The sequence below is a fragment of the Cetorhinus maximus genome, unplaced genomic scaffold, assembly GCF_964194155.1.
Source record: "Cetorhinus maximus unplaced genomic scaffold, sCetMax3.hap1.1 HAP1_SCAFFOLD_1897, whole genome shotgun sequence".
Taxonomy (NCBI): Eukaryota; Metazoa; Chordata; class Chondrichthyes; order Lamniformes; family Cetorhinidae; genus Cetorhinus; species Cetorhinus maximus.
The window spans coordinates 25,871-52,904 of NW_027597837.1; the positions used below are offsets into that span (position 1 = coordinate 25,871).

The window sequence follows — 27,034 nt, forward strand, 5'->3', positions numbered from 1 at the left end:
GAGGGTCTGCTAGGAGATCCGAACCGCAGAGACTAGAACACACGCACCACCTTTCCTCAGAGGAACTGTCTCTTGGAGCTGCAAAAGAAGGAGCATCACAGCAGAGATCAAATCTCCAGAGGCTTCAGAACGGGTATCCAGTCAAACCAGAACACCCCAGGCAAGTCTCCTTCTCTCTGCACTTGCAAAATAAGACATTTCCTACACATGACAACACAACCGACCCTCTTTGCCCCCAATGAATTCCCTTTTGGTGCAAGTCTGTGTCCTCCACAGATAGCAGCATGAAACGAAGGTTTTCACATTCTCCTGTAATGTGACAGTTGTCGCATTGCAGTCCCCGCAACTCTTGGTCTAGCTAGCTGTTATTTCAGTCTTCCTACTGCCTACTGGAGAGCCAAGACTGTGGGAGGTGGGTGACTCCTGGAGTTTCCAACCCCCCCCCAGATCCCTCGCGGGATTGTGGAGTGATCTCCCGGATATTGCTGCAGTGGAGATGGACTTCAGTTGAAGATAGGAACTCCAATGATCAAATACGGTTAATTTGATAAAGTTGGAATTAAAAGCTAGTCTCAGTAATGCGACGATGAAGCAACCAATCAAAAACCCATCTGGTTCACTAATGCCCTTTAGGGAAGGAAATCTGCCGTCCTTACCTGCTTTTGGATTACAGCTAACACATGGCTCCTCATGCTGTACAGAAGTATCAAGGGAGCTGAGGTGACCCTCGATTGGAGTAATTAGATTGAATCTTTTAAAAATTCATTTGTGGGATGTGGGTGTCGCTGGCCGGGCCCAGCATTTATTGTCCATCCCTAATTGCCCCTTGAGAAGGTGGTGGTGAGCTGCCTTCTTGACCCGCTGCAGTCCATGTGGTGTAGGTACACCCACAGTGCTGTTAGGGAGGGAGTTCCAGAATTTTGACCCAGCGACAGTGAAGGAACGGCCGATATATTTCCAAGTCAGGATAGTGTGTGGCTTGGAGGGGAACTTCCAGGTGGTGGTGTTCCCATGTATCTGCTGCCCTTGTCCTTCCAGGTGGTAGAGGTCGTGGGTTTGGAAGGTGTTGTCGAAGGAGCCTTGGTGAATTCCTGCAGTGCATCTTGTAGATGGTACACACACTGCTGCTACTGTGCGTCGGTGGTGGAGGGAGTGAATGTTTGTGGATGGGGAGCCAATCAAGCGGGAGGTCCTGGATGGTGTCGAACTTCTTGAGTGTTGTGGGAGCTGCCCTCATCCAGGCAACTGGAGAGTATTTCATCACACGCCTGACTTGTGCCTTGTAGATGGTGGACAGGCTTTGGGGAGTCAGGAGGTGAGTTACTCGCTGCAGGATTCCCAGCCTCTGACCTGCTCTTGTAGCCACAGTGTTTATCTGGCTGGTCCAGTTACACTCCTTCCTTTGAAAAGATGGTGATGAGCAACTTTCTTAAATACAACTGAATGTCCCGCTCGGCCATTTCAGAGGGTCAGTTAAGAGTCAACCACATTGCTGTGGGTCTGGAGTCACATGTAGGCCAGACCGGGTAAGGATGGCAGATTTCCTTCCCTAAAGGGGCATTAGTGAACCAGTTGGGTTTTTCTGATTGGTTGTTTCATAGTCACATTATTGAGACTAACTTTTAATTCCAAATGTATTAAATTAACTGTGTTTAGATTCCTCCAGTTAGCATGGTGGGATTTGAACTCGTGGACCTGGATCAATAGTCCAGACCTCTAGATTGCCAGTCCAGTAACATTAACACTCTGCTACTAGACAGCACAGAAACTGGACCACACTGGTGTTTCTGCTCCACACAAGTCTCCCACCACCCTGCTCTCCATCTCACCCCATCACCCTATCCTTCTATCCCTTTCTCCCTCATGTGTTTATCCAGCTTCCCCCTTAAATGTATCTAAACTATTCCCCTTGATCACTCCCTGTGGGAGCGATTCTCCCCATTCTCTGGTTAAGGAAGTTTCTCCTGAATTCCCCCATTGGATTTATTATTTTATATTGATGGACTCTAGTCCTGGTCTCGCCCACAACTGGAAACATCATCTCTACGTCTACCCTGTCAAAACCGCTTTCATCATTTTTGAATTCCTCTATCAGGGCACCCCTCAGCCTTCTGTTTTCTAGAGAAGAGAACCCCCGATCCCATTGGGACCCCTCCCGATCCCATCGGCTCACCTCCAAAGCATTGCTCCCCAGTCCCATCGCCCCCGGTTTCCGGGAGCAGGTTTCCTGTCTCCGTTATGCGGCGGAGCTGCCAATCCTGTCACTTGTTGCAAGGGTTAAAGATTCAGAGGTTGCAGAGCTCCCGCAGTCAGGGCTGCATGGTTTTATACTTGGCGCCACCTAAGTATAGGCCAAGTGCTCTTTTGAGAGAGGATCTGTCTGTAACAGCACGGAGGCAAAGAGAAAGTGTAGAAACCGAACTGAAACCACTGTGGCTACACATTCTGTTTGGAGCTTTTGTCAAAATTTGCTGCAGGCTGTAATGTGACAGGAATGTATTTTGACCACGAGAGTGTGTAACATGTTGCGAGTCTGCCGTACTGCACGCGCCATCAGGAGGTTCGCCTTTAAATAGCTCTCTTCATGTTGTTAAACTTCAAAGATGGGACCAGGGTGGGTGGCCAGATGGTGGAGTGCTCGAGCTCCAAGCCAGCTTGTACTAGTAAAACACACACACTCTCCAGGACAGACAGCTGCCTCTGTCTGTCCATCGCTCCCCTCCCCTCCCATTAACCTCCCCTGAGAGCCAACCCAACCCCCGCACTCCCACCAAACTCCCGTCTGTGCACCTCCCCCCAGAGATGGTTCACATTCCTCTCCCAGCACCCACCCCCCAAATGGCTCGGGGTGGGGTGGAGGTGTTGGGGCTGCTTGTGGCTGGGGGTGGGGTGGGGGGGGCGGATGTGCAGAACGAGGGGGCTGAGCCTTAAAATGAAAGCCAGGTCATTCAGGGGTGAAGTCAGCACATCTTCACCCAAAGGGAAGTGGGAATCTGGAACACTGTTCCCCCCCCACCCACCACCCCCCCGCAAAAAACCATTGAGGCTGAGGGGTTGGTGGGGGGGGGAGGTGACAATTTTGAAAACCGAGATTGATGCACTGTCATTGGAGAAGGGGGATTAAGGGTTAGGGAGGCGGAGTGGGTAGACGGAGCTAAATTACAGCCCAGATGTGGTCTAATTTAATGGAACAGGCTCAAGGGGCTGAAGGGCCTCCCGCTGACCCCACAGCCTTTGTGTCGTTCGCATGCTCAATAGCAGACTCCTGAAGCTCAACGTGGAATGCAGTCACAGCAGGAGACTCAACAGCTTGAGACTAACTTGGCAATACTCAAATTCTGTACTACTACACAACTAAATGATTTCAAAAGGAAATTGGATGGGTACTTGAAGGAAATAAACGTGCAGACTACAGGAATAGAGAGGAGGAGTGGGACAGACTGGATTGCTTTGCAGAGAACTGGCATGTCAATGGGCTGAATGGCCTCCTGTTCTGTAAATGGCTCTATGACTCCCGGTGGGGGGGGACAGTGGGAAGACTTTAGGGATGTCCTCAAAGCATCACTGAAGAGGTCAAACGTCCCCACAGACTCCTGGGAGCCCCTGGCTTGTGACTGACCAACAGCAGAAGGCTCATCCGGGAAGGGACCGAACACACTGAGGCTTCGATGGGAAGGTGCAGGGGTGAGGCTCGAGGCGTACGAGGGAGCGCACGACCCTCCAAACGACTCGTCCACCCGACCCTTCAAGCACCACCTGCCCCACATGAGGCAGAGTCCGCAGATCACACACTGGGCTGGTCAGCCACCTCAGAACCCATCGAACCGGAGTGGATGCAAGTCATCCTCCACCCCGAGGGACTGCCCAAGGAGAGAGAGCGCCCCTGATCACTCAGAGCCAAGGAAGACACGTGCAGGAGGCAATTCTGAGGGGCACAGGCAGGAACATTCAAGAACTTCGCTGGGAAGGGACGGAGGAGCGAGACTGATACCAGAATGAGTTTTCTCAATGCCCCTGGAAGTGTCCACTGCATCAGCCTCTGCGACTTAGTGAGTTTAGTTACTGACTGCTGCTTCCACACGTGGTGTTGAACTAAACCCAGCTTTACTCTGTCCCTCTGAACTGAGAGTCTGTCCAGTAACTCAGTCCTGACACCTTTCAGTCCAGCATCAAGCCCTCCTTTGTAACTGGAAAGTTAAAGGGATGAAGCTCCTGGGAATCTGCCCCTTCCTCCCTCTCTCTCTTTCCCACACTTCCCCCACCACCACCTCCCTCCCTCTCTCTCCCATTCGCCTCTCCCTCTCTCCTTGTCTCTTTCCCTCCCTCTCACCATCTCTCTCCACCTCCCTCTCCTTAACTCTCTGCCTCCCTCCCTCCCTCTCGCTCTCCCTCTCTCTCAGTCTCTCGCCCACTCCAAACTTTCCCTTTCTCTCCCTCCTTCCCTCTCCTCTCTCCCCTTCCTCCCTTCTCTCTTCCCCTCCCTCTCTCCTCCTCTCTGTCTCTCTTTCCCTCCCCCTCTTTCCCTCCCCCACTTTCCCTCCCCTCTTTCCCTCCCCCCTTTCCCTCCCTCTCTTTCCTTTCCCTCCCCCACTTTCCCTCCCCCTCTTTCCCTCCCCCTCTTTCCCTCCCCCTCTTTCCCTCCCCCTCTTTCCCTCCCCCTCTTTCCCTCCCCCTCTTTCCCTCCCCCACTTTCCCTCCCCCACTTTCCCTCCCCACTTTCCCTCCCTCTCTTTCCCTCCCCCTCTTTTCCTCCCCCTCTCTATCCCCCCTTTCTCTTTCCCTCCCTCCCTACCTCCTTTCTCCCTCCCCCTCTTTCCCTCCCCCACTTTCCCTCCCCCTTACCCTCACCCTCTCTCTTTCCCTCCCTCCCCTCTCTTTCCCTCCCTCCCTCCCTCCCTACCTCCTCTCTCTCCCTTCCTCCCTCTCTTTCCATCCCCCTCTCCCAACTCCTCTTTCACTCTCCCTCCCTCCCTCCCGTTGGTCAGAACCTGTCACAGCTGAACAAACACTGACCTCCACCCTGCCTCCCAGGCACCAAAGTGTTAACACTGCATGTTTGACATCTGTTATTATAGCTGGGAGCTGTGGGAAAGCAGGTAGAAGTTGGCAGGATTGGAGCTGTTTGGCAAACATCACAGGAATTCAGAACTGTGACGAGAGGGAGAGAGAGAGAGAGAGAGGACAGAACAGGAGAGACAGAGAGAACAAAACAGTCAGAAAAAAAGATAAAGGGAGGGAGAGAGAGAGAGAGAGATAAAGGCAGAGAGAGAGAGAGAGAGAGACTCTGCCAACAATCTACATGAATCAATTCCCAATCACTACCTTTGGGTTGAGCTGAGCATTTATTCACTGGGAACTAGTCAGTGACTTCTCCTGTCCGACGTTGGCACTCTGCAAAGCTTTCTCTGGTAAGTACTATTTTTTTCAAAGACAGAAACAACCTTTACTCTGGCTCGAGTGAGAGTTAAAAGAGGTCCTTTCTCGGGAACTTTTTCTGCTTCTCCCGCTCTCCGGGAGATCGACTAATTAAAAGGAGGGAAGTTTGCAGTGCGGAGGATTCCGGTTGAAGGGCCTCGACTGTACTCATAAGGTGGCTGTTAAAAGGGAAAAGCTCGCAGCTCACAGGACAGTCATTACATTGTCAGGGCTAAATCTGCCTCTCCTGCAGCGAGGGCTCCAAGTCCCCAGATGTTTGAGAACATTAACTATATCCCCATTAAATGAAAACATCAGAAAGTTATACAATAAGAGACCACGCCACCAACCTCTCTGGCTTTGTATCACTAAAAGTAAAGACTCTCTTAGGAAAGGTATCATGTCTTTGTAGAGAGAACAAATCTCTCAGCAAAGAGAACGATTCTCAGTAAAGATAACATGTCTCCTCTGAATACAAATGCTTCTCTCTGACAGACTAAAGATAAGAAACTTGACAAGTTCAGGATGGGGACAGTGTAGAGGGAGCTTTACTCTGTATCTAACCCCGTGCTGTACCTGCCCTGGGAGTGTTTGATGGGGACAGTGTAGAGGGAGCTTTACTCTGTATCTAACCCCGTTCTGTACCTGTCCTGGGAGTGTTTGATGGGGACAGTGTAGAGGGAGCTTTACACTGTATCTAACCCCGTGCTGTACCTGTCCTGGGAGTGATTGATGGGGACAGTGTAGAGGGAGCTTTACTCTGTATCTAACCCCATGCTGTAACTGCCCTGGAACTCCCTCCATAACAGCACACTGGGTGTACCTACACTACATGGACTGCAGCGGTTCAAGAAGGCAGCTCACCCCCACCTTCTCAAGGGCAATTAGGGATAAGCAATAAATGCTGGCCTAGCCAGTGATGCCCACATCGCAAGAGTGAATTGAAAAAATGTTTGATGGGGACAGTGTAGAGGGAGCATTATTCTGTATCTAACCCCGTGCTGTACCTGTCCTGGGAATGTTTGCTGGGGACAGTGTAGAGGAAGCTTTACTCTGTATCTAACCCCGTGCTGTACCTGTCCTGGGAGTGTTTGATGGGGACAGTGTAGAGGGAGCTTTACTCTGTATCTAACCCTGTGCTGTACCTGTCCTGGGAGTGTTTGATGGAGACGGTGTAGAGGGAGCTTTACTCTGTATCTAACCCCGTGCTGTACCTGTCCTGGGAGTGTTTGATGGGGACAGTGTAGAGGGAGCTTTACTCTGTATCTAACCCCGTGCTGTACCTGTCCTGGGAGTGTTTGATGAGGACAGTGTAGAGGGAGCTTTACTCTGTATCTAACCCCATGCTGTACTTGTCCTGGGAGTGTTTGATGGGGACAGTGTAGAGGGAGCTTTACTCTGTATCTAACCCCGTGCTGTACCTGCCCTGGGAGTGTTTGATGGGGACAGTGTAGAGGGAGCTTTACTCTGTATCTAACCCCGTGCTGTACCTGCCCTGGGAGTGTTTGATGGGGACAGTGTAGAGGGAGCTTTACTCTGTATCTAACCCCGTGCTGTACCTGTAGCTGGGTTGAGTAGAAAGGGAGTGTTAAATACTGCTGAGTACAGACTAGGCACTGGTTTGTACTTGCACGAGGACTGGAACAGGGAGTGGATTCCTGCCAATTCAGCACTCCCTACGCCTGCTGCTTCTGGTCTGCAGCATCCCTGGCAAGGATGGGGAGACGAGCTGACACTTGCCCAGTGGCCGTGCGCCCAGCGCCTTGTGCTGCAGGATTGAATTCTCACCCTCAGAAAGAAGGCCGGCTTCAAAAAAAATATAAAGCACCTTTCACACCCCCCCCCACCCTCGGGACGCCCCAAAGCTCTTCCTAGCCAATCCGGCACGTCCTCAAAGCGACGAATCACTGTCCTCACGTAGGAAACACGGCTCAAGCCCATTCGTGTACAGCAAGATCCCAGTTGGCCTAATGGACCCCTCACCACCCTTGGTCCTCGGATTTGCGGGATTCCCGGTCCCAGGATTTTCCGTCTCCCTCGGCCTGGTCCGGATTTGGTTGGCGGTGAAAGGTTGTGTGCCAAGGTCAGTTTGAAAGGGGGTAAAGTGGGCGGCTGGCGCTAAGGGAAAAATCACCCAGCCACAGCTGGCGAGGGAGACTGGCAGCTTCAGGGTTTGACAGTGCCGGACCCCGGGGGTGAAGGGGGAGGGGCCAGCAGGGCCCGGCTGTCCTGTCCGGCTGGTGGGATATGTACTCCGGGACCCTGCCCACCACTCACGCTGTGCCCTCTCTCTGCTTCCAGGGTGTGAAGTCTCGGACGCACGATGCTGCTCCTGGCCCTGCTGCTGGTGCTGGGCCTGTCTCTCCGCACAACCATTTCACAGCAGGTCGACGAAGCTGTCACCTACATGGTAAGGATCAACTCGGGGCCTCCCTCCCCCCTTCCTAATCACACACCCACCCCCCGTTCTCTCCCCCCACCGCCCCCCAACTCCCTCAAACCCCACCGCAACCCAGGAATAACACTGCCCCTTTCCTGGAGGGTCCCAGGCCAGACCTCCACTCGAATGTGGCCCTGAGTCTCCCACTCACTCAGTCCCGAAGCCCAGCAGACAGACGACAAGGTTGCTGCCTGCAGGCCCCGGGTGTCTGTCAGCCCCGGGTGTCTGTCAGCCCCGGGTGTCTGTCAGCCCCGGGTGTCTGGGTGTCTGTCGGCCCCGCGTGTCTGTCGGCCCCGGGTGTCTGTCGGCCCCGGGTGTCTGTCGGCCCCGGGTGTCTGTCGGCCCCTGGTGTCTGTCGGCCCCTGGTGTCTGTCGGCCCCTGGTGTCTGTCGGCCCCGGGTGTCTGTCGGCCCCGGGTGTCTGTCGGCCCCGGGTGTCTGTCGGCCCCGGGTGTCTGTCGGCCCCGGGTGTCTGTCGGCCCCGGGTGTCTGTCGGCCCCGGGTGTCTGGGTGTCTGTCGGCCCCGGGTGTCTGTCGGCCCCGGGTGTCTGTCGGCCCCGGGTGTCTGTCGGCCCCGGGTGTCTGTCGGCCCCGGGTGTCTGTCGGCCCCTGGTGTCTGTCGGCCCCTGGTGTCTGTCGGCCCCTGGTGTCTGTCGGCCCCTGGTGTCTGTCGGCCCCGGGTGTCTGTCGGCCCCGGGTGTCTGTCGGCCCCGGGTGTCTGTCGGCCCCGGGTGTCTGTCGGCCCCGGGTGTCTGGGTGTCTGTCAGCCCCGGGTGTCTGTCAGCCCCGGGTGTCTGTCAGCCCCGGGTGTCTGGGTGTCTGTCAGGCCTGGGTGTCTGTCGGCCCTGGGTGTCTGTCGGCCCTGGGTGTCTGTCGGCCCTGGGTGTCTGTCGGCCCTGGGTGTCTGTCGGCCCTGGGTGTCTGTCAGGCCCTGGCCCCATGGAGATCTCTCTCAATTCTGAGGCAGACGATTACAAGGTTTGGGTCCCCGCACCAGAGACTTGAGCACGAGATCATGGCTGATACTCCCCAGGGCCAGGAAGGAGGGAGCGCCGCACTGTCAGAGGGTCAGTGCTGAGGAAGTGCTGCACTGTCGGAGGGTCAGTGCTGAGGGAGCGCCGCACTGTCGGAGGGTCAGTACTGAGGGAGCGCCGCACTGTCGGAGGGTCAGTGCTGAGGGAGCGCTGCACTGTCGGAGGGTCAGTACTGAGGGAGCGCCGCACTGTCGGAGGGTCAGTGCTGAGGGAGCGCCGCACTGTCGGAGGGTCAGTGCTGAGGGAGCGCCGCACTGTCGGAGCGTCAGTGCTGAGGGAATGCTGCACTGTCGGAGGGTCAGTGCTGAGGGAGTGCTGCACTGTCGGAGGGTCAGTACTGAGAGAATGAGGGAGTGCTGCACTGTCGAAGGGTCAGTACTGAGGGAGTGAGGGAGTGCTGCACTGTCGGAGGGTCAGTGCTGAGGGAGTGCTGCACTGTTAGCGCTGCCGTGTTTCATGATGAGACATTAAAGCCCCCCATCTGCCACCCACCTCAACCCCCCCAAAACCCCGGCTGGATGCAAAAGGTTTTTGGAATTTCTGCACTGTGGGAAACACGGCAGCTAATTTGCACACAGCAAGATCCCACGAAGAGCATCCTGGTAATGTGACCATTTTTGCTTTGAAGTGATGTCGGTTGAGGGAGAAATATTGGCCCCAGGACACCGGGGAGAACTCCCCACCTCCCCCGCACCCCCACCCCCACCCCCCAACATTCCTACAGCGGCCACGGGATCTTTTATGTCCACCTGTAGAGGGCAGACGGTGGGCGTGGTTTAACGTCTCATCTGATAGACGGCACCTCTGACAGCGCGGCTCTCCCCCCGTGCTGGCACTGCGGGTGTCGGCCTGGATTTAGTGCCAACGTCTACGGAACCCATGACCTTCTGACTCTTGAGGAGAGCGAGAGAGAGAGAGGGAGTGTGGTATCCGCTAAGCCACAGCTGGCATCTGCCACTGTCTCCAGCTGCCTGGGAGAATGAGGTGCCAATGTGAGGGAGAGCGGCCTGGGCCGTGGCGGGTGCCTCAGTGCCGCAGAGGCCTCAGTGCTGCGGAAGCCTTGTTTAACCAGCTCCACAGGAGTCAGAGTCACCAAGAGGAATCCTTCCCTGAATGAGTCAGGGCTCAGCCTCACTTGCTCGCTGTTAATTTACAGCCCCCTTGAACGGCTTGTTGACCGTCCTGTTCCCAAAACCCCCTGTGTCAACATTACTCTCCAAGTTCCTTGCCGAAAATACCCCTCCCACCCCCGGGTTGCCAGCTGGGGTTGGACGTGTGCCTGGAGGTTGGTCGCCTGACCACTCGCCTCCACCTCCTCGGCCCCGCCCTCCTCCTCCTCCCACTGGCCGCCTGACCCGCCCTTCCCCAGCTAGCCGGGCCTCCCCGACCAATCGGAAAGCGGATTGGAGGGCCTCACGTGATTGTCCCGCCCCCCCCCTCCCATGGCCGGGGCACCCGATCTTTCCCTTCACTGCTCGGTGTGGAAGGGTTGAAGAGGAGTTTAGAAAGCGGGCTTTGCCCACAGGCCCATCCGCTTGCTGTTTGCCCAGTTGAACAGTCTGTGACTTTGTGCTCGTTCTCTCTCCGCAGGAGTGTACCGATGGCTACGAGTGGGATCATGAGAGGCAGCATTGCCGAGGTACGCAAAGCCCCCCACCCCCAACCCCCCTCCCAACCCCATTGAAGGAGCAGAAATCACCTTGGCTCAAAGCAACATCACAAATTTACCCCCCAACCCCCCTGCCCCAGCCTTTGGTGTACAGGAGGAGGCCACTGGGCCCATCATGCCTGTGCTGGCCCATTGCAAGATCTATCCAATTAATCCTACTACCCCCCACCACCCCACCACCCCCAGCCGCACTCTTCCCCCCCCCCCTCCCCCCGCCGCCCACAGTCCTGTAAATTTCTCCTTTTCGAGTATTTACCCAATTCCCCCTTTTGAAAGTTCCTATTGAATCTGCTTCCGTCGCCCTTTCAGGCAGCGCCTTCCAGATCACAACAACTCGCTGTGTCAAAAAAAACATTCTCCTCATCTCCCCCTCTGGCTCTTTTCCCGATTCTCTTCAATCTGTGTCCCCCTCTGGTTACCGACCCTCCTGCCACTGGGAACAGTCTCTCCTTATTCACTCTGTCCAAACCCCCTCCTGATTTTGAACATCTCGATTCAATCTCCCCCTTAACCTTCTCTGCTCTAAGGAGAACAATCCCGGCTTCTCCAGCCCCTCTCTGCATTGGCTGAAGTCCCCTCGTCCCTGGTCCCGTTCCAGGGAATCTCTGCACCCTCGCTCAGGCACTCGGCGTCTCCCCGAGAGTGTGGTGCCCAGAGTCGGCCGCGGTGGGCCTGTGATATTTCCGGCGGCGTTCCGGAGAAGGGCTGGGAGAGGAGCGCGGGAAACCCCGCAGCCTGGATTTGGCGGCCGGGCCTCACTCGTACATCTTGTTTCCTCCTGACTGGTGGCTTCACAGGAAAGCCTGAGCTTGTAGGCCTCAGTTGGAAAGAGGGGAGCGAGGGATAGGCCGGGGGGGATTGGAAAGACCTTGGGGGGGTGGGGGTTGGGGATTGGGAGGGGTGGGGGGGGTTGGGGGGCGGTGGGTGTGGGGGTGGGTGGGGGTTGGTGGGAGGGGTGGTGAGGAGGGTTGGGAGGTGGTGGATGTGGGGGTGGGTGGGGGTTGGTGGGAGGGGTGGTGAGGAGGGTTGGGAGGTGGTGGATGTGGGGGTGGGTGGGGAGTGGTGGGAGGGGGGGTGAGGAGGGTTGGGGGGTGGTGGATGTGGGGGAGGTTGGGGGCTGGGTGGGTCTGGGGGTGGGTGTTGGGGAATTGGGAGGGTAGGGGGGTTGGGGGTTTGGGTGTTGTGGGTGTGGGGGTGTTAGGGGGGTTGGGGGTGGGGTGGGTGTTGGGGGTGTGTGGGTGGGATGGGTGTTGGGAGGGGTGGGGTGGGTGTTGGGGGGGGTGGGGTGGGTGTTGGGGGGGTGGGGGTGGGAATGGGAATGGGTGTTAGGGGGGTGGGGATGGGATGGGTGTTGGGGGGGTGGGGATGGGTGTTGGGGGGGTGGGGATGGGGGTGGGGATGGGTGTTGGGGGAGTGGGGGTGGGGATGGGTGTTGGGGGGGTGGGGATGGGTGTTGGGGGGGTGGGGGTGGGGATGGGTGTTGGAGGGGTGGGGATGGGTGTTGGGGGTGGGGATGGGTGTTGGGGGGGGGTGGGGGTGGGATGGGTGTTGGGGGGGTGGGGATGGGTGTTGGGGGGGTGGGGGTGGGGATGGGTGTTGTGGGGGGTGGGGATTGGTGTTGGGGGCGGGTTGGGGGTGGGGATGAGTGTTGGGAGGGTGTTGGGGGGGTGTGGGTGGGATGGGTGTTGGGGGCGGGTTGGGGGTGGGGATGGGTGTTGGGGGTGGGTGTTGGGGGGGGTGGGGATGGGTGTTGGGGGGGGTGGGATGGGTGTTGGGGGGGTGGGGGTAGGGATGGGTGGGGATGGGTGTTGGGGGGTGGGGATGGGTGTTGGGGGGGTGAGGGTGGGGGTGGGGGGTGGTGTGGGTGTTGGGTGGGGGGAGGGGTGGAGTGGGTGTTGGGGGGGTTGTAAAGCCCGATCATGAGGAAGGGCAGCTCGGGGAGAGGCTGCTGCCCTCGGCCCACAAGCAGGGCCCGAAAGGCTCTTTCCCAGCCTGATCCGCCCCTTCTCTCCTCCCTCCAGCTACCGGGACCCCCTACAGCACTCCCGAGGGTGTTAAAAACGCCCCTTGCCGGGGGTGGGGGGGGTGGGAGAGCCTGAAAACTCCCCACCCGCCCGCCCGCATGCTGCCCTACCCCAAACCCCCCCCAAACCACACCCCTCCCCCCAATGCTTTCTCCGAGGCCTGACCGGTCATGTGGTGGCTCTTCCGCAGACATAAACGAGTGCGAGACCATCCCTGGGGCCTGCAAGGGGGCCATGAAGTGCTTCAATCACTACGGAGGGTACCTGTGCCTGCCCCGCTCGGCCTCCATCATCACCCACAACGACGTGCCCCCCAACAATGAGCCTGGTGCTGCCCCCCCACTCGCCAGCCAGCAGCCGCCGGTCCCCGGGGTCAACTCTGCAGCGACTGCCTGTCCCCAGGGGTACAGCCCCAACCAGGAGGAGCAGTGCGTGGGTAAGTGTCCGTTAAAAGCTAAACCACCCACCCCCCGACCACCACCGACGACACACCGGGGGTGGGGTGGCTGGTGGGGAGATGGTTTACAATCGGTATCGAGAGGGAGGCAGGGGGAAGCGGGTCTCGCATTCCTGTAGCGCCCTTTTACCGGACATCCCGAGACAGGTTCACGGGCGACGGAGTGCGTTCTCCTCCTTCCTGGAAGCGCGGCAGCCGAATTTGCGCACGGCAAGATCCCACGGCCGTTTCACGGTCCCCCCAGGAAAGGGGTGGGAATGGAAAGGGGGGAGGGCGAACTCTAATTAAATCAAGGCGCTGATTTCAATCAGGAGGGGCGCCGCCTCATACTGCGGGGGGGAGAGAGGGAGACGGAGGGAGAGAGGGAGATGGAGGGAGGTGAGCGAGGGGTGGGTTAAGAAAGCAGATCGGAGCTAAACTGGTTAAACTGACTGGTAGAAGCCAGGACTGACCACAAAGCCCCCAGTTCAGTGAAGCCACTTCCAGCTGAGATCCAAATCCTCTTATTTTGGCAACATGTTCGCGCTCTCTCTCCCTCTCATTTGCCTCCCGGAACCTGTAATTTTCTCCACATAGCAGCAACCACCCCCCCCCCACCACCAACTCTACACCCCGTCCGATTTTAAAACTCTTACCAGCTTCCCCACCCCACCCTCTCCACGTCAAAGTGGGTCTCCAGAGTAACCACATCCTGTGGTTTGTGCCACGCAGTTTATTTCCCTTTAACTGCTCCTGTGTAAGTGCTGCTGATCTGGCTTAGATTAACACTGACTGTGCATGAAGAGGCCATTCAGCCCCTCTCCAGTGTTTTGTTTTCCCCTTTGTTCTTTCATGGGATGTGGGCGTCGCTGGCTGGGCCCAGCATTTATTGCCCATCCCTAACTGCCCTTGAACTGAGTGTCTCGCTCAGCCAATTTCAGAGGGGGGCAGTTAAAAGTCAACCCCATTCGCTGTGGGGTCTGGAGTCACATGTAGGCCCAGACCGGGTAAGGATGGCAGATTTCCTTCCCTAAAGGGGACGTTAGTGAACCAGATGCGGTTTTTACAACAATCGCTGATGGTTGTCACGGTCACCATCACTGAGACTACATTTCAACTCCAGCTTTTTTAATTAAATTTAAATTGCTCCAGTAGTGGGATTTGAACCCGTATCCTCCAGAGCATTAGCCTGGGCCTCTGGTCCAGCGACATTACCGATACGTCGCCATCTCCCCTGCTCTGCCAGTCAATCAGATCGTGGCTGATCTGTATCCTAACTCCAGCTGCCCACCTTAGTCCCATAACCCTTAATCCCCTCACCCAACAAAAATCTATCAACCTCCGTTTTCACATTTTAAGTTGACCCTCGGTCTTTTTGAGGGAGGGGAGAGAGTTCCAGATTCCCACTCCTCTCTGTCTGAAGATGTGCTTGCTGACATCACCCCTGAACAACCTGGCTGTTGTTTTAAGACTCTGCGCACCCCCCAACCCCCAGCCCTTGTTCTGAATATCCCCACCAGAAGAAATAGTTTTTCTCTCTCGACCCCAACGAGTCCTTTAATCCGTTAGATCACACCTTAATCGCCTAAAGTCGGGACATAAGTCGGGTCAACCACACGTCAGTCTGCACTTTTCCCCACCATCCATCCGATCGTCTGTGGGTTTAATGTGTCCCTTGTGAATCTGAGCCCCTTAATCCAGGCCGACGCTCCCTGTGCCAGCGCTGAGGGAGTGCTGCACTGTCAGAGGCATCATCTTTCAGGGAAGACGTTAAGAGTGTTGTATAAAAACCTGCGGCCATGTTTGGAAGGAGAGTGGGGGTGGGGGTAGAGGGGGCAGTTCTCCCCGGTGTCTGGGGGCTCATGTTTATCCCACAGACAAGCTCAGTTTGACGTCTAGTCCGTCGGTGTGGCGCACCCTCAGCGCTGGGAGCGTCTGTTTGGATTCTTTGCTCGATCCTCTGCCTCGAGGCCAAGAGAGCGATGGTCAGGGAGCCTGGGCGGCGAGTGTAGACGCGGCTGGGACGGGTACTGGCGCTCCCCCACAGAATCCTGCCCTTCATACTGACTCCCTGGCTTCGCTCACCCACACAGACGTCGACGAGTGCAAGCTCGACATCCACAGCTGCCAGCCAAGCCAAGAGTGCGTCAATACCCAGGGAGGGTACAACTGCAAGTGCCCAGAGGGGTATCAGCTGGTGGGGACGGAGTGTATCGGTAAGTGAGAAGCAGGTGGAGTACAACGCGGGAAAACTTAAGGTCCCCTACTCTGGCAGGAAGAATAGCAAAGTAGCCTATTATTTAAATGGAGAGAGACTGCAGAGCTCTGCGGTACAGAGGGATCTGGGCGTCCTGGTACATAGATCACTAAAAGTTTAGTGTACAGCTACAGCAAGTGATTAGGAAGGTAGATGCAATGTTGGCCTTAATTCTAAGGGGTATGGAGTATAACAGTAGGGAAGTCTTGCTCCAATTGTACAGGGCACTGGTGAGACCACACCTGGAGTACAGTGTACAGTTTCGGTCTCCTTATTAAGAAAGGATATACTTACATTGGAGGCAGTTCAGAGAAGGTTCACTTGACTGATCCCTGGGATGAGGAAAGGTTGAAGGGGTTGGGCCCTGTACCCATTGGAGTGTAGAAGAATGAGAGGTGATCTTATTGAAAGATACAAGATCCTGAGGGGACTTGACAGGGTGGATGCTGAGAGGATGTTTCCCTGTTATAGGGGAGTCTAGGTTAAAAATGAGGGGTCTCTCTCCATTTAAGATGGAGATGAGGAGAATTTTTTTCTCTTAGGGTCATGAGTCTGTGGAACTCTCTTCCCCAGAGAGCAGTGGAGGCTGGGTCACTGAGTATATTCAAGGCCGAGTTAGACAGATTTTTATTGACAAGTCAAGGGTTATGGGGGACAGGAAGAAAGTGGAGTTAAGGCCACAATGGGCTCAGCCACGATTCTGTGTCATTATGACTGTACGATATGATCTTATTGAACAGCAGAGCAGGCTCGAGGGGCCGAATGGCCTACTCCTGCTCCTAATTCTTGTGTTCCTGGTGATGGGTTAATTGTTTTCACGGCCCTGGGAGCCGTAACAAAACTGCTGCCAAGCCTCTTCATCGAAAACTGCCAACAAGTGCTTCAGTTTTGACCCCTGTGGCTGGGAGGTGAAAGGTTGTCTGTGTGGTGCACAGGCCTGGAAATGTTGGACTGTCAGCACCTCTCTCTCATCTTTCAGACATAAACGAATGTCGCTTCAGGTACTGTCAGCACCGGTGTGTGAACTCTCCGGGGTCGTTCACGTGTCAATGTGAGCCAGGCTTCACCTTGGGGAGAGACAACCACTCCTGTGTGGGTAAGTCCAGCACCGAGGCTGCCTCTGCCTCTCTCTCTCTCTGTCTCTCTGCGTACTCCAGACTGCGGAATCTGGGAGAGGACTACACTATCCTCACCAGTCACCCTCGTACACTCTGCCTTAAGCCTAGTCCGGGTCTGTTATTACCCTTCCCCCCTCCCCCCCTCCCCACCCCGCCCCATCCCCCAACATGGCCTGGATCTGGTCTTGAGGTCTTGTCTCCTTTTCCTAGTGTGTTACAGGTCGACGGGATTGCACAGAATACACAGCACAGAAAGAGACCTTTTGGCCCAACCAGTCCGTGTCGGTCCACTCTAGCTTCCTCTCAACCTTTCCTAATGAATCTATCATCGTAACCCTCCCATTCCCTTCCCCCTCATATACTTGTCGAGTTCCCCCCTTAAATGTATCTACACTATTCACCTCTCTGGGGCACAGCCTCAGAGTCAAGGGAAGACCTTTTAGAACAGAGATGAGGGAGAAACTTCTTTAGCCAGAGAGTGGGTGAATCTATGGAATTCATTGCCACAGAAGGCTGTAGAGGCCAGGCCATTGAGTGTATTTAAGACCGAGATAGATAGGTTCTTGATTGGTTAAGGGGATCCAAGGTGACGGGGAGAAGGCGGGAGAATGGGGTTGAGAAACTTATCAGCCATGATTGAATGGCGGAGCAGACTCGATGGGCCGAATGGCCTAATTTCTGCTCCTATGTCTTACGGTCTCTCCCACTCCCTGTGGGAGCGAGATCCACATTCTCCCCACTCTCCGCGGAAAGAGGTTTCTCCCGAATTCCCGATTGGGTTTATTAGTGACCGGCCTATATCGATGGCCCCTCAAGTTCCGCTCTCGTCCACAAGAGGAGATGTTCTCTCCGTGTCCACTCTATCGAAACCTTTCCGAGTTTTAAAGACCTCTATTGGGTCACCCCCTCAGCCTTCTCTTTCCAAGAGAGGAGACCCAGCCTGTCGACTCTATCCTGGTGTGTACACCCGCACATTTCTGGGATCACCCTCGTAAATCTTCTCTCTACGCTCTTCCGAACCTCTGTCACCTTTTATAAAGTAGAACAGCACCTGGTGCTCTAAAGTGCGAACGAACCAATCCAGGTCGAGCATAACTTTCCTACTTCTCAGTTCTACCCTTCAGGAGATAAAACCTAGTGCTTGGTTTGTCTGGATTGGTAGATTTAAACCTGTGAACAACTTGCAGAAGCCCCGATTTAATCAGAGCTCGAAACGCTCCCCCCCTTTTTTTTTACAGATGTGGACGAGTGTGAGATGGGAGCCCCATGTGAGCAGCGCTGTTTCAACACTTACGGGTCCTTCCTGTGCCGCTGTGAGCAGGGCTATGAGCTGAGCAGCGACGGGCAAAGCTGCCAAGGTAAAAGACAACCATGTGGGCTGGTGGCACGAGAGGGAGTTAACCTGGGCCAGAGGTTCGGAGCCCAGATGTTGATTGCCCCGGTCGGAGATTGGCACGAGTGGCAGACTTTGGGGGCCGGGGGTTCGGAGGGGGCGGTGGTTTAGGGGAGGTCACAACGCTTTGCGGTAACTTGTACCTGTGATGTCGGAAAACAGCCCAAGAAACATGTCACAGACAAAATGTGACCCTGAGCCACACACGGGGATCTTGCCGACCAAAGGCCCAGTCGAAGAGGTTGGTTTTGAGGAGCGTCTGAAAGGCAAGGAGAGGGAGGCGGAGAGGTTCAGGGAGGGAATTCCCCAGGCAGCTGAAGGCACGGCCGCCAATGGCGGGGCGATGGGAACTGGGAGATGCTCGAGAGGCCGGAATTGGAGAAGCGCAGAGATCTCGGAGGGTGGTAGGGGCCGGAGAAGGTTACAGAGATAGGGAGGATTGTAGGGGCTGGAGGAGGTTACAGAGATAGAAAGGGTTGTAGGGGCTGGAGGAGGTTACAGAGATAGGGAGGGGTGTAGGGGCTGGAGGAGGTTACAGAGATAGGGAGGGGTGTGGGGGTTGGAGGAGGTTACAGAGATAGAAAGGGTTATAGGGGCTGGAGGAGGTTACAGAGATAGGGAGGGTTGTAGGGGCTGGAGGAGGTTACAGAGATAGGGAGGGTTGTAGGGGCTGGAGGAGGTTACAGAGATAAGGAGGGTTGTAGGGGCTGGAGGAGGTTACAGAGATAGGGAGGGTTGTAGGGGCTGGAGGAGGTTACAGAGATAGGGAGGGGTATAGGGGCTGGATGAGGTTACAGAGATAGGGAGGGTTGTGGGGGCTGGAGGAGGTTACAGAGATAGGGAGGGTTGTAGGAGCTGGAGGAGATTACAGAGATAGGGAGCGTTGTAGGGGCTGGAGGAGGTTACAGAGATAGGGATATAGGGGCCAGGTGGAGGTTAGAGAGTTAGGGAGGGGGCAAGGGGGGATTTGAAAACAAGGATGAGAATTTTTAAAAGCGAGGTATTCGGACTGGGATACAGCAGGTTAGTGGACACGGGGGAGTGACGGGTGAGGGTTTGCTAATGAGGAGTCCCTCATCATCAAGCAGGCTGCCAATACTGGCGCAGACATGAAGAACCTGGGCTGAGATAATGAGAGGGGGGACAATGTTCTGTATTCCAACAAGGTTCACATCTCTCCTGGTGGAGAGGGGTGAAAATTGTATGTGATGCGGCAGGTTAAGTGTCGGCCATTGTAAAGCAGTATTTGCATTGGTACCTCACTCTCTCCCAGTTCAGTAATCCCTCACCGTCCTCTGTAATGCAGATATCGATGAGTGTAGTTACTCCAACTACTTGTGTCACTATCAGTGCGTGAATGAGCCAGGCCGTTTCTCCTGCATCTGTCCCGATGGCTACCAGCTCCTGGGCACCAGGATCTGCCAAGGTACAGTCAGCCCACCTCTATTACTCACCTCCTGAGTTTGACTTGGATCTGCAGTGAGTTCAGAAGGGACGTATCAGTAAAATAGTCATGTTCAGCTGTACCACACTGTAGCTCAACAAGATTGTTCATCAGGATCAAACACTCCCAGGACAGGTACAGCACGGGGTTAGATACAGAGTAAAGCTCCCTCTACACTGTCCCCATCAAACACTCCCAGGACAGGTACAGCACGGGGTTAGATACAGCGTAAAGCTCCCTCTACACCGTCCCCATCAAACACTCCCAGGGCAGGTACATCACAGGGTTGGATACAGAGTAAAGCTCCCTCTACACTGTCCCCAGCAAACACTCCCAGGGCAGGTACATCACAGGGTTGGATACAGAGTAAAGCTCCCTCTTGTATATCCCCACTCCACCCCTGACCCTTGTTCGCTCCTAAGAAAAGGGGGGGTCATCTCATGAGGAAAGGTTGGGCCTATATCCCGTTGGTGTTTAGAAGAGTGAGGGGTGATCTTATTGAAACTTATAAGATCCTGAGGGGACTGGACAGGGTGGATGCTGAGAGGATGTTTCTCCTTGTGGGAGAGTCTAGAACGAGGGGACGCGGTTTAAAAATAAGGGGTCTACCAATTAAGACGGAGATGAGGAGAAATTTTTTCTGTCAGAGAGTCGTGAATCGTTGGAACTCTGTTCCCCGGAGAGCGGTGTAGGCGGGGTGGTTGAATATTTTTATGGCGGAGGTAGATCGATTCTCGAGTAACAAGGGAGTCAAAGGCTATCAGGGGGTCGGCGGGAATGTGGGGTCGAGGTTACAATCGGATCAGCCGTGATCTTATTGAATGGCGGAGCAGGGGCTCGAGGGGCCGAATGGCCTCACTCCTGCTCCCAATTCGCACACTCTTTCATCCACTGAATGCTGCTTTTGTGTTTTGGACAGTACAGATGTGAACGAGTGTGAGACAGAGCAGCACCAGTGCACGGAGGACCAGATGTGCACCAATGTGTATGGCGGATTCCGATGTGTGCCGAAGAACCAATGCCAGGAGCCCTACGTGCAGGTGTCCGACAAGTAAGAGTCGTCGTCACTGGCCACGTGCCCACGGGCGAGGGAGACCCCAGATTTTACTCTGGCAGCGGCTGTGGGTTGGGGGGGACTCTTCATCTGTCCCCTTACCGTGAGGAAAATGACCGCTGCCGGGGCTAGTATCCCGTGAGGCCACTCCGCCTTCAAGCGGTTTCGAGTGTGGCTGTGGACTGAGCGTCAATACTGACCCTATTCCCCATCCCCAAACCCTCAGGAGAACTGTCAGAACACCAAGGAACCAGTAGAGATCGACTCAGATTGTGGACTGACCCAATTGAAAGGTCTAACCTCTCCCCAGCGCCTCTCACCAGCTCAGGGCATCCCAAAGCTCCACAGCCAATGAAGTCCTTTTTTTAAAGCGTGGTCACTGTTGTGATGTAGGAAACAAGGCAGCCAATTTGCGCACGGCAAGATCCCACAATCGGCCCTCTGTGCTACCGACCCAGACCATCTGTTCTTTTTTTAGTTATGTTGGTTAGGGGATAAATATGGGCCCCCGGGGAGAACGGTCCCTGATCTTTTTCAATCTTTTACATCCTGCCGAGCGGGCAAAATGATAGCTCTCACTACGCTGATTGGGGGGAGACAAACACTCCCCAAGGCAGGTACAGCACGGGGTTAGATACAGAGTAAACCCCCCCTACACTGTCCCCATCAAACACTCCCAGGACAGGTACAGCACGGGGTTAGATACAGAGTAAAGCTCCCTCTACACTGTCCCCATCAAACACTCCCAGGACAGGTACAGCACGGGGTTAGATACAGAGTAAAGCTCCCTCTACACTGTCCCCATCAAACACTCCCAGGACAGGTACAGCATGGGGTTAGATACAGAGTAAAGCTCCCTCTACACTGTCCCCACCAAACACTCCCAGGACAGGTACAGCACGGGGTTAGATACAGAGTAAAGCTCCCTCTACACTGTCCCCATCAAACACTCCCAGGACAGGTACAGCACGGGGTTAGATACAGAGTAAAGCTCCCTCTACACTGTCCCCATCAAACACTCCCAGGACAGGTACAGCACGGGGTTAGATACAGAGTAAAACCCCCTCTACACTGTCCCCATCAAACACTCCCAGGGCAGGTACAGTACGGGGTTAGATACAGAGTAAAGCTCCCTCTACACTGTCCCCATCAAACACTCCCAGGGCCGGTACAGCACGGGGTTAGATGTGTTACCTGAAAGGCAGTACCTCTGACAGTGTGGCACTCCCTGAGTACTGGCACTGGGAGTGTCGGCCTGGATTTTGTGTTCAAGTCTCTGGAGTGGGGGTCTTGAACCCACAGCTTTCTGACTCGAGAGGTGAGAGTGCTACCCACTGAGCCAGTGTCACCTCATCTCTTGAGAACACAAGAAATAGATGCAGGAATGAGTAGGCCATAGGGCTCATCAAGCTGCCTCTGCCATTAATAACATCATGGCTGCAACTCCATTTTCCTGCCCTCTACACATATCCCTTCATTCCCTGAGAGACCAAAAATCTCTCTATCCCGCAGCCTTCAATATATTCAACAATGGAGCATCCACTACCCTCTGAAGATTTACAACCCCCGTCTCAGTCCTAAATGATCAGCCCCTTATCCTGAGACTGGGCCCCCGTGTTTTAGATTCCCCGACCAGCGGGAACAATCTCTCAGCGTCCACCTTGTCACAACCCCTTCAAGAGTTCTGCAGGTTTCAGTGAGATCCCCTCTTGTTCTTCTAAACTCCAGAGAATATAGACCCAGTTTACTCAGCCTCTCATCGTTGGACAACTCCCCTCATCCCAGGGACTAATCTAGTGTAACCTGCGCTGTACCGCCTCCAATGCGAGTATATCCTTTCCTTAAATATGGAGACCAACGCTGTGCATTGTACTCCAGGTGCGGTCCCACCAAAACTGGGTTGAATTGTAGCAAGACTTCCTTATTCTTGTAATCCAGTCCGCTTGCAATAAAGGCCAACACGCCATTTACCTTCCTCATTGCTTGCCCTGCCTGCATGCTAACTTTTTGGGTTCCGTGTACAGGTACACCCAAGTCCCTCTGAATATCAACACCACCACATTTCACGCCTTTTAAAAAATATTATTTTTCTATTCTTACGACCAAAGTGGATATCTTCACACTTCCCCATGTTATGCTCCATCTGCCATCTTGTTGCCCACTCACTTAAGGTGTCCATATCTCTTTGCAGCCTCTTTGTGTCCTCCTCACAGCTTACCTTCCCGCCTAGCTTTGTATCATCTGCAAACGTAGATCCATTGCTCCCTGTCTCGTCTAAGTCATTAATATAGATTGTAAATAGCTGAGGCCCCAGCACTGATCCTTGCAGCACTCCATAGGCTGCCGACTTCAAAATGTCCGATTATCCCTATTCTCTGTTTCCTGCGCGTTAACCAATCCTCTATCCACGCTAAAATATTACCCTCAACTCCATGAGCCCTTATCTTGTGCATTAACCTTTTTTTGTGTGGCACCTGATTGAATGCCTCTTGGAAATCCAAGGATACAACATCTACCAGTTCCCCTTTATCTACCCTACTAGTTACATCCTCAAAAAAAAATTTGGTCAAACAGGATTTCCCTTTCTGAAACCGTGTTTAACTCGACATGTTGACCTTCTCATTCCCACAGCCGCTGCCTGTGCCACGCCACCACTCCAGGGTGTCAGGACAAGCCGGCCTCAATTGTCTATCGCTACATGAGCATCACATCGGACAGGAGTGTTCCCTCTGACATCTTCCAAATCCAGGCCACCAGCATCTACCCCGGCGCCTACAACACCTTCCGCATCAAGGCAGGGGACGAGCAGGGAGATTTCTACATCAGGGTGAGTACATCCTGGGAATCCTCGGGAAATGGCCAAGGATGGCGGCAGCAGAGATATCGGGAACGGGCTCAAGTTTGCGGAGGCTGGAATGTGAGAGGCCAGAGAGGGGAACGTTAGAATCGTCAAGTCTAGAGGCAAGAAAGGCAGCGAGAGCTGAGCAGAGGCAGAAGTGGAGGTTTGCAATAGGTTAAGGCTTCACCCAAACAGCGAGGGGAGGTGGTGGTTTAGTGGTATTGTCACTGGACTAGTATTCCAGACAGCCAGGGTAATCCTGTGGGGACATTAGACCTTCAAATCCCACCACGGCAGACGGTGAAATTTGAATTCAGAAGAAAAAAAAGATCTGGAATTGAAAGTCTGATGGTGACCATGAAACGATTGCTGATTGTCATAAAAAACCCCATCTGGATCACTAATGTCCCCTTTAGGGAAGGAAATCTGCCGTCCTTACCCGGTCTGGGCCTACACGTGACTCCAGACCCACAGCAAATGCAGTTGACTCTGAACAACCTTGAACAAGGGCAATAAATTCTGGCCTCAGCAGCAGTGATGCCAAATCCCCCGGATCGAATAAGAGAGAAAAAAAAATCTGGTGATGGCCAAATTCACCTGTTGGTTCGCGATGTTGGTTTAAGGATAAATTTTGGCTCCTCCAGGACACCGGAGAGAACTCTCTCCACCCCCCCACTGCTCTTCTTCCAGCAGTGGCTGCGGGATCCACCCGAGAGGGGCAGATGGGGCCTCGTTCTGTATCACACGTGAAAGACGGCGCCTCCAACAGGGCAGGGCTCCCTCGGCGCGGGCACTGGGTGTGTCGGCTTTTTATTCTTTTGTGCTCACATCCTGGGGGAGGGGAAGAGGGGGGAGGGGAAGAGGGGGGAGGAGGGGAAGGGGAGGAGGAGGAGGGGGGAGGGGGAGGAGGAGGAGGAGGAGGGAGGGGAGGAGGAGGTGGGGGGGACTCGAGCTGGCAACCTTCTGACGGGGAGGGGGGTAACTGCGCTACCCCCAGGGAGCAGAACTTTCAAATTCAGAGCCAGGGCATTGAGGGGGGTCGGGGGTGGGGAGGTGATGTCAGGAAGCACCTCTTCAAACAGAGGGGGAGCAGAAATCTGGAACTCTCACACCCCCCTCCCTCCCTCCCTCCCTCCGCCCCCCAAAAAAGGTTTGGGGGGCGGTCAATTGAAAAATTCAGGACTGAGAGCGATAGATTTTTTGGCTGGGGTCTAGTGGGGGGGAATTGAGGGCGAGGGGAAAGCAGGGCAGGCGGACAGAGTTAAGATAAAGATCAGCCGTGATCGAGTTGAATGGATGGGAACGGGCTCGAGGGGCTGAATGGCCTCCCATCCCTCAGCTGGAACTAATTCTCCTCTTCATTTTGTTTCTAATCTCCGTAGCAAATCAACAACATCAGTGCGATGTTGGTGTTAGCCAAGCAAGTGACGGGCCCAAAGGACTTTGTGCTGGATCTGGAGATGGTCACTGTCAACCCCGTCATGTCATACCAGTCGAGCTCCGTGCTGAGGCTGACCATATACGTGGGCTCCTACTCCTTCTAAGGGCTGGATCACCCTCCGGCGTTACTGTAAAAGGAATTCTTTTTTTTTAATAAGTTAAAAGAAAAGTGGTTTGCAACAAACATACCTTACGTTCAAACAGCCCTCTGTTATCGTCCTTGTGTGTGTGTGTGTGTGCGTGTGTGTGTGTGAGAGAGACTTCCGCAAACACCAGCCAGCTTTTAAAAATCGCACCTTTAAACGCAGCCGAGACATCCCGCGGGCTGCGTTGTGGGTGAGTCGCTTCCCCGCCTGAATCCATCGTCCTGCGAACCGTTCTGGGGTCAAAATGCTCCCTCCTTCCAACGGCATCATGACCGCTCGGCATCGTGTGGCTCCTGGGCTGCCCCCTACCCACCTTGAACCGACTCCAGACCTCCTCCAGCATCGCTCTGGCGCAGTGAACACCTGGACCCTGTTGAACCGCTCCCTGCCCTCCTTCCCCTGGCAATACCCCTTGCCCAGTATTCTGTGCCCACTGCTGGTAGCATAGCCTCCTGTCTACCACCCCTGCTGCCCTGGCCCAATAATAACCAAACCCCCCCTCCCCCCAGCTTCACAACCACGTCGGGACTACCCGCTCCACTAAAGGGCTCCAGGGAGAGACGACATTTGGCGTGTCACAAAGTCTGGCTCATGGCGAGAGGCTGAAGTGCTTCTGGGATTGAAGTAAAGCACGTCACTCTGGTTTGCACTGATGTTTTACCTTTATTTATACATTTAGACACCATTCCAATAGCACCTCGCCCTTCATTACTGGGGCGTTGGCAGTCACTCATTAAGGCTAACATGAATCATACAAGTCTCCAGCAACACACCAAATTGGCGAAGCCTCACCTCTCCCGCAGACGGGAAAGAGCAGGCACATGATCAGGGTACACAATCAGGGTACACGAATACTGCTAACAACCTCACGCACAGTGCTTTACACACACACACACACACACACACACGAGCTCCAACTTTGCACATGCAACAGAGACAATTCACATTCCATGAAAACGCACGAGGGGCGTAAACATCTCCGAAATTGGAGAGCGGGGGGCGGACAGCCGAACAGCCTGTCTGGCCAATCAGAGAGAGCGCCACCCCGAGCACACGACCCCTCCCTCCGACACGATACTGGACTGCAGAAAACACACAAACATTTAAACAACGCGCCCAGCGACAATAACAGTTGAACGTACCCCACTGGACGGGACAGGACACAACAACATGAGCTACTAAACTGGCAGGTCAAAGAACCAAGACAAGGTGCCACCTCGAGAAAAATTCTTGCACGCCGTCTCCTCTCGCACCACACCCCCTCCCGCATCCCCCTCCCACTCTCCACCCCGCCTCCTGTCCCCGCTCTCCACCCCCCACCCTCCCGCCCACACTCTCCACACCCCCCTCCCGCCTACACTCTCCACCCCGCCTCCTGCCCCCACTCTCCACCCCGCCTCCTGCCCCCACTCTCCACCCAGCGAGGACATCCTGGGCTCAGTGTTACAAGCCCCCTCCAGGACCGACACCGGCCTCCTAGATTTGAAAATTAAACTCCAGACGCTCCGTGCAAAACCCAGGAAAAAAATGTTCATGGGGCGGGGTGAAGGGGGCACTTAAAATACTTTCTTCTCATTGAAGTTTATTCAGCTTTTAAAAACACAGACAACTGGCGGCGGGGGGAGGCGATGGAGCGGGGGAGTTATGGGGCGGGGGGGCGATGGGGCGGGGAGGGCGATGGGGCAGGGGGGCGATGGGGCGGGGAGGGCGATGGGGCCTATTTGAGCGACAAGAGAACATCTCGAGCTTGTCTGATTGGTCGGGAATGAAGGGGTGGTGGGGGGGGGGGTGGAGGCGGTGCCCGGTTGGGGTGGGCGGGTTGGTTGTCCTCCACTGGCGTCGAGCCCCAGAGGGTGAGGGAGCGGTGGTGGGTGGGACAATCCCAGTCCCTTCCCCCTCCTCCACCAACCATCCCAAAGTCGGAACAATCAAAATGGCCGACGCTTAAAGCAGGAATTCACCAGGTTTATCCGCCCCCCCGGCCGTAAATCCGGGATTCGCACGGGTTTGGGGAACGGAGCCCTGCACGTAGCTGTCTGCGGGACATCCCGTCCACAGCGTGTGAAACACAGCAGGTACAGCAAGGCTGCCCTCCGCCTCCCCCTCCCCGGAGAGGGGTAACTGCCTTTCCCCCCATCCCCCAACTCTCCCTGCACCGTACGCCCCACGGAGGGAGGCACGGGCCCAATCCCCACACTGCCGGGTACCGGCGGGCGGGGCTCTTGGTTCTGCCTTCGGACGGAGGAGTGGCACCTCACCCCCACCCCCTGGGGCATCGTGGCACCTCACCCCCACCCCCTGGGGCATCGTGGCACCTCACCCCCAC

General features: G+C 55.2%; 1 protein-coding gene across 1 annotated transcript; it reads left to right on the top strand.

Annotated features, from left to right (window-relative positions):
- Nucleotides 1–5,150: 5,150 nt before the first annotated feature.
- Nucleotides 5,151–24,778, top strand: efemp2a (EGF-like fibulin extracellular matrix protein 2a). Its single transcript, XM_078537097.1, has 11 exons — nt 5,151–5,408; nt 7,717–7,825; nt 10,479–10,527; nt 12,772–13,017; nt 15,111–15,233; nt 16,254–16,370; nt 17,631–17,750; nt 19,092–19,211; nt 20,154–20,280; nt 22,915–23,110; nt 24,505–24,778. Exons 2-11 carry the CDS (start codon nt 7,739–7,741, stop codon nt 24,664–24,666), a joined length of 1,347 nt encoding a protein of 448 aa, XP_078393223.1. The 5' UTR covers nt 5,151–5,408; nt 7,717–7,738; the 3' UTR covers nt 24,667–24,778.
- The last annotated feature ends 2,256 nt before the right edge of the window (nt 24,779–27,034 follow it).

Bases quoted from the DNA above. Each gene is read 5' to 3' on its own strand.
- efemp2a (XM_078537097.1), top strand. From the start codon at position 7,739: ATGCTGCTCCTGGCCCTGCTGCTGGTGCTGGGCCTGTCTCTCCGCACA. The intron at 15,234-16,253 runs GTAAGTGAGAAG...CTCATCTTTCAG, and splicing joins GGTGGGGACGGAGTGTATCG to ACATAAACGAATGTCGCTTC. The intron at 16,371-17,630 runs GTAAGTCCAGCA...TTTTTTTTACAG, and splicing joins AGACAACCACTCCTGTGTGG to ATGTGGACGAGTGTGAGATG.